This window comes from Dermacentor albipictus, chromosome 1 (assembly GCF_038994185.2).
Source record: "Dermacentor albipictus isolate Rhodes 1998 colony chromosome 1, USDA_Dalb.pri_finalv2, whole genome shotgun sequence".
In the NCBI taxonomy this organism is placed as follows: domain Eukaryota; kingdom Metazoa; phylum Arthropoda; class Arachnida; order Ixodida; family Ixodidae; genus Dermacentor; species Dermacentor albipictus.
Window position 1 is genome coordinate 258,588,774 of NC_091821.1, and position 15,503 is coordinate 258,604,276.

The following is a 15,503-nucleotide window of genomic DNA, read 5'->3' on the forward strand; positions in this document are numbered from 1 at the left end:
TACTTCAGCTGGCGGCGTTTCGCGCAAGGTGTTATCGTTTCGCGCAACGCACGATTTTGCGCGATGTGCACAAGGACACATGACTAGTGGTACAATTCAGTGCTACAGGAATACTGAGGTAGAACAAGCGGATTGCAGAGCATGAGTACGCGCTGAAACACAGTATAAAATGGCATAGTTTCGGTACCTGCGTACGTGACCGCACAACCGTGGGAACAAGCAGACGAAGCGGAAGTACATCTGCCTTGCTTCGGTGTGCCTTTGTCAAAATTATGGTATCTGTAGTTCGCAGTAAAATAAAGGCTAGCAGCTCGGAGAGATTTGAAAGTTTTCTGTCTCCCGACTCCTGGCTATTCTGAAGACTGCAGCAATGTTTTGTTAGCAGGGGCACTCAGCAACAAGCAGCACATGTTATAGTGGGTTCAGTTAACTATAGCTATGTGTGTCATTCTTAACGTGTACAAACTAGCCTGACACCAAGCTCTCCTCAAGTTCATTTTAATAATGAAACTTGGGGACAAGAGAAAGAAAAAATAATGAGGAAAAATCTGTATGACGCCAAGGGCCACTTGATGACCAATTTAAGGCCCGAGCTTGCTGCCTGAAGTAAAGGCATACTGGAGAAAATATGCACCGTAGGATGAGGTATTGTTTCTTCCATGCAGCATAGTCGCGATTCGGTCAAGTGCCAGAAGTGAGAAGCTCTTCGATGACACGACGGCCTGGTGGGATGCAACAATGCAAAAGAACATGCTCGACCCATCTTTCTGTGTGTGTATAATTTTTTGTGCTGATACCCCACAATAGTTATGGTTAACGTGATCCGGAATGATCGGCACCTGCCTGCTACAGGTGCCGATCACCTTTCTCATGCTTTTTTTTCCAAAAGTGGCGAACTCCTCTTGCCCATTTGGAGCAAAGACTGTGGTCCTAAATGTAGTGGTGCTAACATTGGATTCAGGCGAAGGGACTGTTGTGGCTTTGACGGGGCGGCCGGACGGAGGATCTACGACATGAGGCCTAAACGGCTGGGGCGCGCAGCGCCGCAAGAAAAAGACGGACTGCTTCAGTCGGGTACCAGACCTAAAATCATTTTATTTCCGCAAGGGGAAACGCAGCAGGCAACTTAAAGCGTTTGGCGCTGAGTTGTGCCCTGACGAAAACAACCCAAAACCGAAACCAGAAGCCAACACAGGTTACCACAGGGACGTTCTACAGCTGAAAAAAAATTTTTCTCTTGTCTTCTGTCTGTTCACACCTCAAATATGCTTGCAAGCAGCACATATTTCTGCAAGCAGCACGGTCAGGCGGTGCATCTCTTAACTACAAAGGATATTGTCATTTGTGCACTTTGTGTGTGTGACTGGTGACAGGCACAAAGGAAGGGCTGGTTGTTTTGCAGAGAATGATAATGTAGTCATTCTTTCAACAAAGAAAAATGTGTGGTTGCTTTCTTGAATCCTTGAATCTTACTAGAGATAATGACCCGTTGGCTTGCACCTTTTCGTAATCTATGAAAGCCACATAGAGAGGCTTATTATACTCTGTGGATTTCTCGATAACCTGATCAATGACATTGATGTGATCCCTTGTAGAGTATCCCTTCCTGAAGCCAGCCTGTTCCCTTGGTTGACTAAAGTCCAGTGTTGCCCTCATTCTATCGGATATTATTTTGGTAAATATTCTTTTTAATACTGGGAGTAAGCTTATGGGCCTATAATTTTTCAATTCTTCAACATGTCCCTTTTTGTGAATTAGTATAATGTTTGCATTCTTCCAGTTTTCTGGGACCCTTGCAGTTGATAGACAGTTCTTATAAAAAGAGCCGCCAGTTTTCCAAGCATTCTGTCTCTTCCATCTTTGATTAAATTTACTGGTATTCCATCTTCTCCTGCCGCTCTTCCTCATTTCATGTCTTGCAAGGCCCTTCTGACCTCATCGCTACTTATAGGAGTAGTTTCTGTAGCCTTTTCATTACTGTTTCTAATTGAGGTATCCTGACTCCTCTGGGCACTGTACAGATCAGTATAGAATTCTTCTACTGCTTTTACTATATCTTTGAGATTGCTGATGATATTACCCTGGTTATCTTTCAGTTCATACATTTTGGTTTGTCCTATGCCAAGTTTCTTTCTCACTGATTTCAGGCTGCATCCATTTTTTATGGCTTCAGTCTTTCTAATGTTATAATTTTGAATATCACTTATCTTTGCCTTGTTGATCAGTTGTGACAGTTCTGCGAATTCCATCTTATAGACACTTTCATTATTCGACATTTCTTTATTAGGTCCTTTGTTACTTGGGAGAGCTTGCCTACTGGTTGCCTTGGTGTCTTGCCTACCACTTTAATTGCTGCCTCTGAAGCCAGCCTTGTTATGAGTTCATTCATTAGCTCTATGTCATCATTATCTCTCTGTTCTAAGGCTGAAAATTCTTTTGCAAGTACCAGCCTGAATTTGTCTGCTTCTACCCTTACTGCCTCAAGGTTGACTTGTTTCTTCTTGAGCAATTTTGCTCTTTCTCTCTTCAAATTGAGGTGAATCCTAGCCCTCACTAACCTATGATCACTGCACTTTACCCTACCTATCACTTCTCCATCCTGCACTATGATGGCATTAGCAGAAAGTACGAAATCAATTTCATTTCTTGTTTCACTACTAGGGATTTTCGAGGTCCACTTTCTGTTGCTATGCTTCCTGAGAAAGGTGTTCATTATTTGAAGCTTATTCTTTTCTGCGAATTCTACCAGCATCTCCCCTCTAGCGTTCCTAGAATCGACGCCGTAGTTGCCAATTTCTTGTTTACCAGCCTGCTTTTCCCCCACTTTTGCATTGAAGTCGCCCATTACTACAGTATACTGAGTTTCCACTTTTCTCATCGCTAATTCAACATCTTCATAAAACTGATCTACTTCGTCAAAAGGCATTTGATTCAGTAGAGATACCAACAGTCGTAGCGGCATTACGTAATCAAGGAGTACAGAACGCTTACGTAAATACCTTGGAAAATATCTACAGAGGTTCTACAGCTACCTTAATTCTACACAAGAAAAGCAGGAAGATACCTATAAAGAAAGGGGTCAGACAGGCAGACACAATGTCTCTAATGCTATTCACTGCGTGCTTGGAAGTATTATTCAAGCTATTAAACTGGGAAGGATTAAGAGTAAAGATTGACATTGAATATCTCGGCAACCTTTGGTTTGCCGATGACATTGTTCTGTTCAGAAACAATGCAGATAAGTTACAACAAATCATTGAGGACCTTAACAGACAGAATGTAAGAGTAAGGTTGAAGATTAACATGCAGAAGGCAAGGATAATGATAAATAGCAAGAAAGGTTCAGGATCACCAGTCGGCCTCTAGAGTCTGTGAAGGAGTACGTTTACCTAGGTCAATTAATCACAAGGAACCCTGATCATGCTAAGAAGAATAAAAATGGGTTTGATCGCATACGGGAGACATTGCCAGCTCCTGACTGGAAGATTACCATCATCATTGAAAAGGAAGGTGTACAATTATTTCATTTTACCAGTGCTGACGTATGGGGCAGAGACTTGGAGACTGATAAAGAAGCTTGAGAACAAGTTAAGGACCAAGCAAACAGCAATGGAACGAAGATTGCTAGGCATAACGTTAAGAGACAGAAAGAGAGTGGTTTGTATCAGAGAGCAAATGGGTATAGACAGTATTCTAATTGACATCAAGAGAAAAAGATGGAGCTGGGCAGGTCATGTAATGAGCTGGTTAGGTAACCATTGGACGATTAGGGTTATAGAATGGGTACCAAGAGAAGGGAAACGCAATCGAGGACGACAGAAGTCTAGGTGGAGCGATGAAAATTGGGAAATTTGCGGGCGCTAGTTGGAATCGGTTGGCATGGGACAGGGGTAATTGGAGATCGTAGGGAGAGGCCTTCGTCCTGCAGTGGACATAAAACAGGCTGATGATGATGGTGATGCTTGCGCTTCTTAACCCTTTGAGGGTCAATGACGTAAATATACAGTGCCGCGAACAAGTCCAAAAATGGTCGTTGCCATATATTTACGGCGCCGTCTGTATATTTAAAAAGCGTGCCATTTTTCTGACTTTTTCTTTTCTCTCATGTGCTGCCACTGTGTGGGAATACAGAAAATTTTTTTTGTGCGCCTCCTCTCGTTTTTCGTTGCATGGTTTGTTTAGCTCTAGTTCGTTCCCGCGGGTCTATATAATACCGCTTGCGCATTGGCGCGCGCGTGCGGACAGCAGTTTGGGTTTTGTTTCGCGGGCGGTTTCGGCTTCTTGCGCTTGCAAAACTGATGGCTGTCTCGTTACTAATCGCCCAAAGGGCGACCCCCTGTCTCTGGCTCGTTTAATGCTCACAGGGGTGCACATAGGAAGGATGCTGGCGTGCATGCGTTTTCGTTGCTTTTTTTTTTTTTTGATGCTCAGGAAACTAATTGCCTTTGCTTGGCGATAAGATGAAGATTAGCGGAAGTTTGTCACACGTTTTGCTTTTTTGACAAACACACAACCCCACAGTTTTCTTGAGTGCGCGCACCTATACACACTGTTTGATTATGCTATGGGCGTAAATATTAGCATAAGATGAGCAGCATTTGAGACGCGAAATATTCTCGTGTGCGCTTATTCTAAGCCTTGAACTATAACAATGCATCAAATTTTTTATTCTTATAAGTTTATTTCCTTTTTATTATTGTTATTCGTGAACAAAGAGTACATATATAGCAGCCCGAAATATTTTTTTCTCACTTTTTTTCACCTCAGAAAAATTGCGGTAAATATTTTTCGAAATAAGTCCCTAAAAAGAATTCGAATCTGCAATAAAAAAAATCGACCCTGGGCGGTCGCATATGGGGAAAAAAATCGACCCCCAAAGGGTTAAATTGGGTTCTTGTCTGGTCGCCCTATTTATGCCCACTAGGCAATGTGCCCCTGCATGGTTGGTGACTTGTCCGAGTACATTGCCCTAATATTCACTATTGTAAATACTACTATAATTATTAAAAATAGGCCCTTCATACTTATTGCTCCTCACTCTCTGCCAATTCCGATCCCTCTTCATTGCACCATCCTTGCTTTTTGGCTAATGTTCAGGTGTCAGCCATTGTCACTGTGGCCAGCAAAATTATCTTTCTTCCAATAACCATAAATATAGTCACTCTTTTCACAGACGCGAGCTAATGCGGACACGTAGTAAGCTACACCTTTCGCCTATTTGTTCTTGGTGGGACGGCGAAGACGTTTTGTGCGTATGCATGGGAGAAAGCATCGCCCCTATGATACCTCTCTCCCGTTCTGACCTTTACTAGCCCTTGACTTGCTTTCACGTTCAACCTTTCCCATACATCGATGTTGCTTTTTCTGTAGCAAATATGTAGTCCTCCCAGGTTACATAGTCGGCAGCCCTGGCATACTGTTGAGCTGTCCCATGTTACTAATTTTGTGGTTCTGTAGAATGAGGTGAATTAATTCTGCCTTTGGTTTATACACTGCACATTTGAACAGCTGCTGCCCAGGAAAAGAATCATGCACCGTGCAGGTCTCCTGGTTCTGGTCCACCAAGGGCTCGATCTCGTGGACGAGGCACTCATACTCCTGGGAAGGTATGGGTGCCTGTGTTCATGTTTGCATGCTTTCTTCTTCTAGTTAGCATCTGGTACAATTTTGTGACTGATGCCTGCATTATTGGAAATTGTTCTTTTCATTACCAGAAAAAGAACAATCCTAGAGTGGCTGCATCGTTCAATATTTATATATACTTCAATTGCACAGTACTTGTTACAAAGTGCATGAAAAGTGTTCAACAGTCAGTGTGAAATGCGAGCATCAGACACCATGCACTCGCAATCAACTTACGTTATCATAGCTTCGTGGCTTCTCCAAAGGGACTCTAAAAAATATTAAATTGCGTTATATCAGTAAATTACATTTATTACATTAGCAGATGGCCACTCTTACCACAAAAGGAGGCTGTCTAAGTCAGAAAACTCAAAATAATTAAACTGCCCTAAAATCCCCTTGGTGATGCTGTGGAGTCCACTATGATGTTATGGATTTCGACAGTATCTACTTGGGAGTACAAACCTTCTGCCAAATGAATGAAAACAGTTGTGAACGACTACTTTAACAGTCTAAACTCCGTAAGTTGTGCTATTTAGTGTCCTATTTAAGGCAAGTTGTTTTAATGGTACCCACGCATATATATATATATATATATATATATATATATATATATATAATATAATATAATATTTAAGATCACGTTCTCGTGACGCCTGCGGCAAAAACGACGTTCCACGTCTGTCGCCAAGGCCTATGAGTGGTGGCGCTGGCTAACACTCCCAGGGTTCTTCTAGTACACATAAATACCCAAGAAAGCGGATGAGGAAACGCCACCGCGGTAGCTCAATTGGTAGAGCATCGCACGCGAAATGCGAAGGTTGTGGGTTCGGCTCCCACCTTTGGCAAGTTGTTTTTTCATCCACTTAAATTTTCACTAATTTATCGTTTCTTTATTTCATTTATTCAGCACAAGTAATTTCCCCTATGTTGTCCTTGGTGTCAGTGATTGTTGGCTTCTTATGATATGACTAATAAAAATAGGGCGCCTTGGTTAACCCCCTTTCTTCTCGTTTATTACATAACGAGGGTCTTGAATCCGGCAACATTGATGCCTTCAGGTAGCATATGTGGGTTTATTGACCAGTTGCCTTCACCCAAAAAAAAAGATCACGTTCTCGTGACGCCTGAGGCAAAAACGACGTTCGACGTCCGCCGCCAAGGTCTAGGAGTGTTGGCTCTGGCTAACATTCCCAGGGTTCTACTAGGACACATAAATACCCAAGAAAGTGGATGGGAAAACGGCGCCGCGGTAGCTCAATTGGTAGAGCATCGCACGCGAAATGTGAAGGTTGTGGGTTCGGTTCCCACCTGTGGCATGTTGCTTTTTCATCCACTTTAATTTCCATTAATTTATCGTTTCTTCATTTCAGTTATTAAGCACAAGTAATTTCCCCTATGTCGTTCTTGGTGTCAGTGTTTGTTGACTTCTTCTGATACATACATACATACATACATACATACATACATACATACATACATACATACATACATACATACATACATACATACATACATGCATACATATATATATGCCTATTTGTGAGGAAAAGTGTTTATCAATTTAATAATGGGTGTCTTTGGAGTAAAAAATTGCAGTTGCTTGTGAATTAAAACAATTTGTGTTGGCCAATGGTGGGAGGGCTGCATCAATTGCACCATTCTACACCAGCTCCATCCATGCTACAAGCCATAAACCGTTCCAAAAGAAGCTGCATTCAACGCAGGTGGTTGGAGGGTATGGGAACAGTTTGTTTCATCTGTACTCACCATTTATAAAGTAAAAGGCCACAAATGTTGAGCATATGAACACATCTCTGTACATTCCGATTCATATTTTGCCATTTTTTTTATTTCAGTGATAACTGTATTTCATTTCATTTCCTTAAAGACCTTGTAGTACGGGTATTACAAAAGAGGTGGGGATAGAACATATACAAACAAGTGTTGTAATGCATTCAATCTGTAAATAAAAAGTTGTTACATCCTGAACAAATTATGAAGAGCAGGTGACGGCAGCGACTTGATGGGAGAAGGCATTTTAGTCTTTAGGTGGTCGGTAGAAAAACGAGGCTGAAAATGTATTTGTGCGTGAATGTGGTTATGCTACCTGCTGGGGATGGCCAATGCGTTTTGACAGGTGCATTGGGGGAACATTGTATGGTGGCCAATTAAGTGTCGAATAGTAGAACCTGTGGAAGAGGGAGAAGGTGGAAGGAAAGTATAGAAGTGATAAGGAAGATTCTTTTTTCAAGTATGATATGCTGACGTACAAGTACGGGGAATGAATATACCTGGTGGCGCAATTTTGAACTGCCTTGAGGGCATTGGCGAGATATGCTTGATGCGGATCCCAGATGGCAGGTGCATATTCAAGTTTTGTTCTTAGCAATTATCTATGGGCTAACAGTTTTACATGCAGTGGAGAAAAGCGAAAGTGACGTTTTAGAAATCCCAATGTTTAGTTAGCCCATGAAATAACATTAGTAGCATGTGCGTTCCCGGTTAGATCATTAGCCAAGATGACACCTAAGTATTTGTAGGATTTTACTAGTTCCACAGTGACGTTACCAGTCTGATAAGAAAAGCGAAGCGGGCGGTGACGACGGGTAAATGAGACAAGTTTGCATTTATTAAGAGTTGAATGTCATCAGCCAAAGGTCACACCATTCTTGCTCTCAGTTAAGGTCAAACTGATGAGCTGTTTGGTCAGTGATGGTATTGACTGCGCGGTAAATAACGCACTCATCGGCAAACATACGGATATGGCAGGACACGTGCAAGGGTAAGTTGTTAATGTAAATTAAGAAAAGGGGGCAAGGACAGACCCCTGTGGTACGCCTGATGTGACGGGTGCAATGTTAGGAGAGTGGTTATTAAATGAGACATACTGCGAGCGGTTAGTTAAAAATTGCTTAAGCCATTTTAGGATATCGGGATGTAAAGGCAAACGAGAAAGTTTGAGGAATAGGCGTTGATGAGATATTTTGTCAAACACTTCTGTGTAATCCAAGAATATGGCGTCTGTTTGTATGTTATGGGGGGGTCAAGATTAGCATGAATGTCATGAAGAAATAGTGCAAGCTCGGTCTTGCAAGACCGGCGCCTGCAGAACCCGTGCTGCGAAGTATGAAAGTATGAAAGGAGTTAGTGTCTAGAAAGTTCATAATATGAGAGTTGATTACATGCTCCATGATCTTGCAGGGACACTTGTCAATGAGATGGGGTGGTAATTTAGTGGAGAATTTGTGTTACCCGATTTGTAGATTGGAATAACCTGCCCCACCTTCCACTACTCATTAAAAATGGTTGTGGTACAGGAGAGCCACGTTTTCAGAAGCGCTGTCAGCATAGCACTTTTTCATATCAGTTTGTTTTTATCATAAGACAGCTACTCATTAAGAAGCCTTTATCTGTTGTCATTTTAATGGATCTTGAATATTATTAAGCAGTATTTATTTATTCTAGTCTGCAATAAATTTTGTTTTATTGTGATAGTAGCTGTACAGACACTCATTGTTGCTGTCACCGTATTTTTCCCTCAAAAGTGGAAGTGAGAGGGAAATGAGTGGCCTGCGCACTGTGTTGTGAATGCAAGGTGTGAGGGTACAGTCTACCAGAAGGGGGGGTAGGGTGTTCAGGGAGGTCCTTTGTCTGATGCTTTTCTTGTAGGTGTTGCCAGGTGGCGTCACTTCAGCATGGGCTGTGCAAATGCGATTCTGTGCTTAAAATCGGATCTCTTGTCAGGGTTGGATGTTAACCAAAGATCGGTAGGCCGGATGGCTTTGGGAGCCCAAGGTAAAGCCACAGATGAGGCAGTGCAGGGTGACATGGGTTGGGCCTCTTTTGAAGTTGGAGAAACGCAGAGCATAAGTAGTTTTGAAGAAAGGCTCAGGAAGATGGATCAAAATAAATAGACAGCTAAAGTGCACAAGTATCTTTGCCTGTAAAACGGGGACGCAGAATGGAGGAAGACGTCAAGAAAATTGGCAAAATTGCAAATGTAAGTAAACAACCAGGATTCATCAAGAAAGTGAGAGAAGCAGCGAAAGTGAACTGGATGCAAAAAATGGAGACAAGGACCATGGAAATTTGCATTAATGAGAAGAAATCGGAAGGGAAAATCTACACGATAACACAAAGGGCAGTGCCTTACTATTTTAGGCTCGAGCTGGTTGCCTAAGGACAAAACCACACTGGTGCAAATATTCCTAACAAGATGAGGCATGTGTATGCTGCAGCAAAAATGCAGAGACCACTCAGCACATCCTAATGGAATGGGATGTGGGTCTCAGTGGGATTCACCCACTGAGACCCGTAAGTAACCTACACCTTCCAAAAGTGCTTGACATAAAGGGGACGGAAGCATCAACCGGTCTGCAGTCGAGATAAGCAAGAGACGTTAGTGTATTAGTGGGAAAAAAAAGCAGGGAAGAGACTGATATAACTGGATCTGTTACAGGCATAGGTAGCAGTACAAGGTAGGTAAGACAGTTTTGAGGCAGGAAAAAAAAAAAAAAAGGTTAAGGAGGTGCATACAAAAAATGCTAGAATGAAAAACATGTACGGCATACCTGATTAAATCAAGCAGGCTTGGTGATTATTTGTCACCACCCCATTTCAAAGGGGGTGCCAATAAATCATCTGTATGGAAACCACTTGTTCCACCTCCCACCCCCACACGCTCTGCATAGACCACATGTTGCACGAGTTGCACTTCTGAATGTTTGCAGTTTCATTTATTTTATTCAAGGCCCTCACAGGCTCCGAGGTGGAGTATTGCATGAGGGGCCTTAGGAAAAGTTAAACATATGGGAAAAGAGCGAAGTCTACTCGTTGCATAAACTTTAATAGTATGAAATCAAAGGTCCCAGTATAGTTAGTGGTAGAAGTCAGAATTGTTGCTAATGCGTCTTTAGGCTGCACAAAATCAATACCGTGGAAATGCACATGGAAGCCTTACCATTACTTGTCACGCATGAAAAAATGTGTCAAGGAAAACCTATTCGTTCCTATGCAGATACCATTAAAACATTACATGAACATTATGTGAAATTTCATTTCTAAAAGCTGCAGCATCAAGAATGAATTGGATATAGCAAAATTAAGTATGAATAACCAAGGACAAAATTATTCATTAGTTCTTAATTAGTAATAACTAGGGGTGTGCGAATATTGAAATTTTCGAATACGAATCGAATACGAATAAGGCGAAAAACTGTCTTCGAATATCGAATCGAATATCGAATATATGTGTAGTATTAAAGAAATTGCAAAACGAGGTAACAATAGCTTCATTACCCTTTTAAAAATAATATTGCATTTTACGAGGCTGCTTCAGGTTAAAGAGGCACTCATTATAGGTAATGCACTCAGGTAATGTCAGGTAATGCTCTGTCAGGTAAACGCTTGTTACAGACTATCGCGAAGGAAAATATACTGCTCAACGTGTTCAGAAAGTAAGGGCTCTCTATGCACTGTGACAACATTTGTCCAGGTAACATTTTCTAGGTGCATATTTTATTGCGCATACTTACAAGGCCCGAAAGTACATCATATATTGTTATGAAAGAGCCCTGGAATAAAGCTTGGTAAAAAAAAAAAAAATCGGTACTGATCATGTTTCACGGGCCTGATGCAGATAGACTAGAACAGAGCGTACACATTCATAGTAAGGTTCGTTACAGCACTTAAGATCGCAGTGCTGTAACGCTGTGTCGTCGTTTTGTACCTTCTTTTGTCCCTGTTTTGTGTTGCGCTGTAACGAACCTTACTATGAATCCCAACAAACTGGCCCAACTTGCCATCTTGATGTAGAGCATACAGATAATGAGCGGATCATGTGAAGCTCCCAGTGAATAAACATGTTTTTAGGAGAATGTAGAGCAAGCATATAATTCGTTAATTGCTAAATTATTCACAGTCTGTCCGAATATTCGCCGTTTCGACCATTATTCGGCCGTCCTCGAATATTCGGGAATTAACGAATATGCATTTCTCGAATCGAATACTCTTCGAATAAGGAAAATATTCGATTCGTATTCGAAATTTCGAATATTCGCGCACCCCTAGTAATAACTGATGAGCATGCTAATTTGTAATTGCATAATTAGTGACTGTAATTAAAATTAGGTAATGAAGCACTTAAGTGCGGGCATCGTATTAAGCCAGCAGTCTATGAAATCAACAGTCTATGAAGCCATGGAAAGCATCGGGGGCCATGGTGGTGGATGTGAAACATCCTTTTCTGCCTGATGGTGTCATGTAGCACGTGAAGTTAGGAGAGCAGGCACGTAGCTAATACACCCTCGAATGCTAGCTAGTGACATCAAGTCTGCCAGATTCGAGACCCTTGCTATGAGTCAATGAGAGAAGGGGTGTGGGGATGCGCGACCCTCGCGCCTCCCCTGATGTTTTTCCCGCATAGCGCGTCTCCTGTACTCCCGCTTCGCCGCGTGGCCTTCGTGACGCCCGCGCGGTTGATGTGGTTGAAGCGCAGTGCGAGAGATGGCGCGAGTGTTGCGCTGCGAACGCCGCGAGGTTACTTGGGCGCCGAAAGGAAGGCGCTTGCTCTCTTGGGTTCCAGACAGCGAGCGGGACGGTCGTGCTGCACGTGCAGCAACCCTCTTCCCCGGCGGGTCGCCGAACAGCGCGGACATTCCGCGCTCGCGGCGACCGATGCATCTGCGAGACCGCCTCGCGTGGCCGCCTTCGAACGCGCCACGATTCGCGTGACCATACACGCGAACGACCAGGCGTCTGGATCCAGCATGGAGCGAACATATTCGCTCGCGAGGACGCGGTGAGTCGGACTTCTAGATTTGTCGCGCGCCCATCGGCATGTTTTGTGGATAGCAACTCGGCTAGCAGGCATTGATCTATGAAAGGTGCAATAAATGCCCTTGTGATTGTTTGCACTACTGTGTTGTCGTTCCTTTGTCCCAAGAGTACGGTGAGAGAGATATCCCACATCAGACCCCACAGGGGAACCAAGGGGTTCGATTTTGTTAATCATGATTGAAATTGGAATGTAGAAAATAAAGAAGATGTAACAGGAAAGGGGACAAAAAGATAACTTGTCAATGGTGGGGATCGAACCTACAACCTCCGCAAGTGCAGGCAGCTGTTATTATTGCCGTGATAACACTGTGTATAATTGAAACTGGAATAACTTGGGGGCGGAAAGCGAGCCTTTATTTTAAGTAAATGCATCATTAACTGCTACATAAACTACACAAAACAGACACAACAGAAATTTGGATGCGTACACGTGCCGTGCGCAACCAGCACAACTGACAACAGCAGGAATGAGTGAGGGATGTTGGCAGTGGCAGTGCTGTCTCGTGAGCACGTGGCGATGGGTTTACCCCCATCGCATTTCGATGGGGGTGAAACGTGAAAGCACCCGTGTACTTAGATTTAGGTGCACGTTAAAGAACCCCAGGTGGTCCAAATTTTTGGAGACCCCACTATGGCGTGCCTCATAATCATGAAGTGGTTTTGGCACGTAAAACCCCGTAATTTATTTATTTATTTATTTATTTTTTTGCTTGACCATGGCTGTTAATGGCTGCCTGCATGGCTGAGGGAATATGTGGCCTTCGCATTATATGTTGGAGGTCATCTGCGGCAAATACTGGGCTAAGAGCGAGCCAGGGTGGCCGGTGGTTTTATGCTCGCCTAGTGTTTTAGGCAGCCTAAACTGAGCTGCGAAGATGTGGCATAGTTGAAATGGTGAGGCAAGTGTCAATGTGAAGTGATTGCTCTCCTCTGGTAGTTCTCATCATACCAGGGTTGCGACAGCAAGTGCTTGCTGTCATCGAGTGACATCTGTTCGTCTTTGTGCGTGCATGATACTACGATTGTTTAATTAGTAAGCAATTGTTGACTGCAATTTATATGGCCTGTAAAACTACAAACCTTAGTTCAGGTAATTATCGGTGAGCTGTGCTGAGTTAAGCTGCCATCAAAGGGGTAGGGTGCAGATTGTCTGACCTGCGGGCCTGAGCCGACATCTTTCTGCAATCTTCACTCTTAGAACACTTTTATTAGTCATAATAGTTGCGAGTATAGTGTGTGTGCGTGCGAGCATGTGGGTGTGCCTGAAGGCACGTGTTCAATAACCTGCTACACAAGTGCCGGCAGGTCCTACAAATTGGAAGTTTGCCTGCTACAGAATTTACTCTAAAATGCTTTTGGTCATTTTCCACCAGTCTTGGGCTTTGTCATTCTCAGGTATAGCTCGCTTAATATAGAATCCTGCCTGCGGCTGCGGCGGCTGCATTTCGATCCTAGTGAAATGCAAAAGAAACCATGTACCGTATGTTAGGTGCACGTTAAAGAACCCCAGATGCTCAGAATCCTGAATTTTGCAATGTAAAACCCCAGAATTTAATTTTAATTGGATCTTGATCACTCAGATATTAATTCCTTGTATTTGCAGTGTCCCACATCGCATGGTCCTGCTGCTGCTGTTACTGGTGGTTATGGTGTCATTAGTTCCAGTGGTCAGGGCACTGCTAGCTCCAGTACATGCCCTCAGGTACCGTCCAGCCTGCCTGTTGTGAGCACTGCATCAGGGGCCTTGCAATGTAAGCTCTTGCCTTGAGATTCTGCTGGCTGCCTTTTTCATTGTGCTAGGGTTGTTGCATTGAAACCTGCAATTCAGGGAATGAAAACTGCATGCTTTGGAAAATGCTTTGGCTCTGTTGCCTTCTCATTGGTTTCTTCTCCTGGTGCCTTGTTGCTTTGGTATTGGGAATTTTTGTAATGCATGCCGCTGCATCTGTCACACCAGCACTTCTGCTTTCCAGCGCTTAGTTTGTCCTTCAATCAGCCCACAGGTGCCCTCTTTTGTGAATGCAAATTGAACTGGACTAGAGGCCTATGATTATTAGATTTGTGCCTCCCGTTATTTCATGGTCCTGCTTGAGAACTCGCTTTGAATGCCATTTATGTGCCCATTCACGTGACTGTGTCTAAATACCCATGGCACATCTTGGTTTGAGTTCAAGTTGTCTCAATTCAGCAGTGTTCTGGAAATAGGCAGTTTGTGCCCGATGTTTACACACTGATAACTTGCAAACAGCTGCTCAGGAGAGAAATAATGCAACGCGACAACCAGGTGCTTCCCGTCCATCAAGTGTTTCCTGCCGGGGTCGAGGCATTGCTGAACCTTGGAAGGTATGGGTGCATGAGTGCATGCCTGCTTTTCTTGCTAGTTGAGCAGCTTTTTGCATGATTGCATGTGCAAAGCCTGCCTTATTGGGCATTTTTGTTGCTTTCACTAGGTGTGCCAGTGCATGCTGCCACTTAAGGTATACTTTGCCTGCTGTTAGCAGAAGGGTGATTTTACTTAAGATCGGCAGGGCATGTCCAAACAACACTTGTAATTATGGTGAAAGCATTTCATAAGTTTTGAAACTGTGGGAGCACCTTCAGATAAGTTACATTCAAATGTCTTTTAGGTTTAAGACATGCCAAATTTTTAAGAACGACTATGTAAAATGCCAGATTTGTCCTATTGATCTTCAGTGCAAAATAGATTGGCTTCATGACAGCTGTGCAAAGCCAGAATGGTGAGCCCTTGGACTGCTTGAGACATACTTTTGATGGTGGATTTGCCGGCCCATCCCTCTACACGAAAAGATGCACCTGGGCCCTCATCAACACTCCATGCCTATAGCTGAGCATTAGTCCAGTAGGGGTCCTACTTGAAGATGGATTGGCTGCTGGCAAGCAAACATGGCTTGTTTAGTGAAAGCCATTGCATTAAAAGGTGCAAAATAATAATAATAAAGAAAGCTCCTGTCGAAAAGTAGTCCTAAGCTTTTGACAAGGCAATCACAATTTGGCTTTGACTACTGCATTGACCCATGCAC

At 43.2% G+C, this 15,503-nt stretch overlaps 1 protein-coding gene across 1 annotated transcript in view; it reads left to right on the top strand.

Moving 5' to 3' along the window:
• LOC139054362 (uncharacterized) overlaps positions 1-15,503 on the top strand; it is a 135,494-nt gene that overhangs the window by 45,666 nt on the left and 74,325 nt on the right. The window contains exons 6-8 of the mRNA XM_070531245.1: positions 5,509-5,606; positions 14,066-14,213; positions 14,711-14,805. Coding sequence (XP_070387346.1) covers positions 5,509-5,606; positions 14,066-14,213; positions 14,711-14,805 — 341 coding nt within the window. The remainder of the gene's footprint in view (positions 1-5,508; positions 5,607-14,065; positions 14,214-14,710; positions 14,806-15,503) is intronic.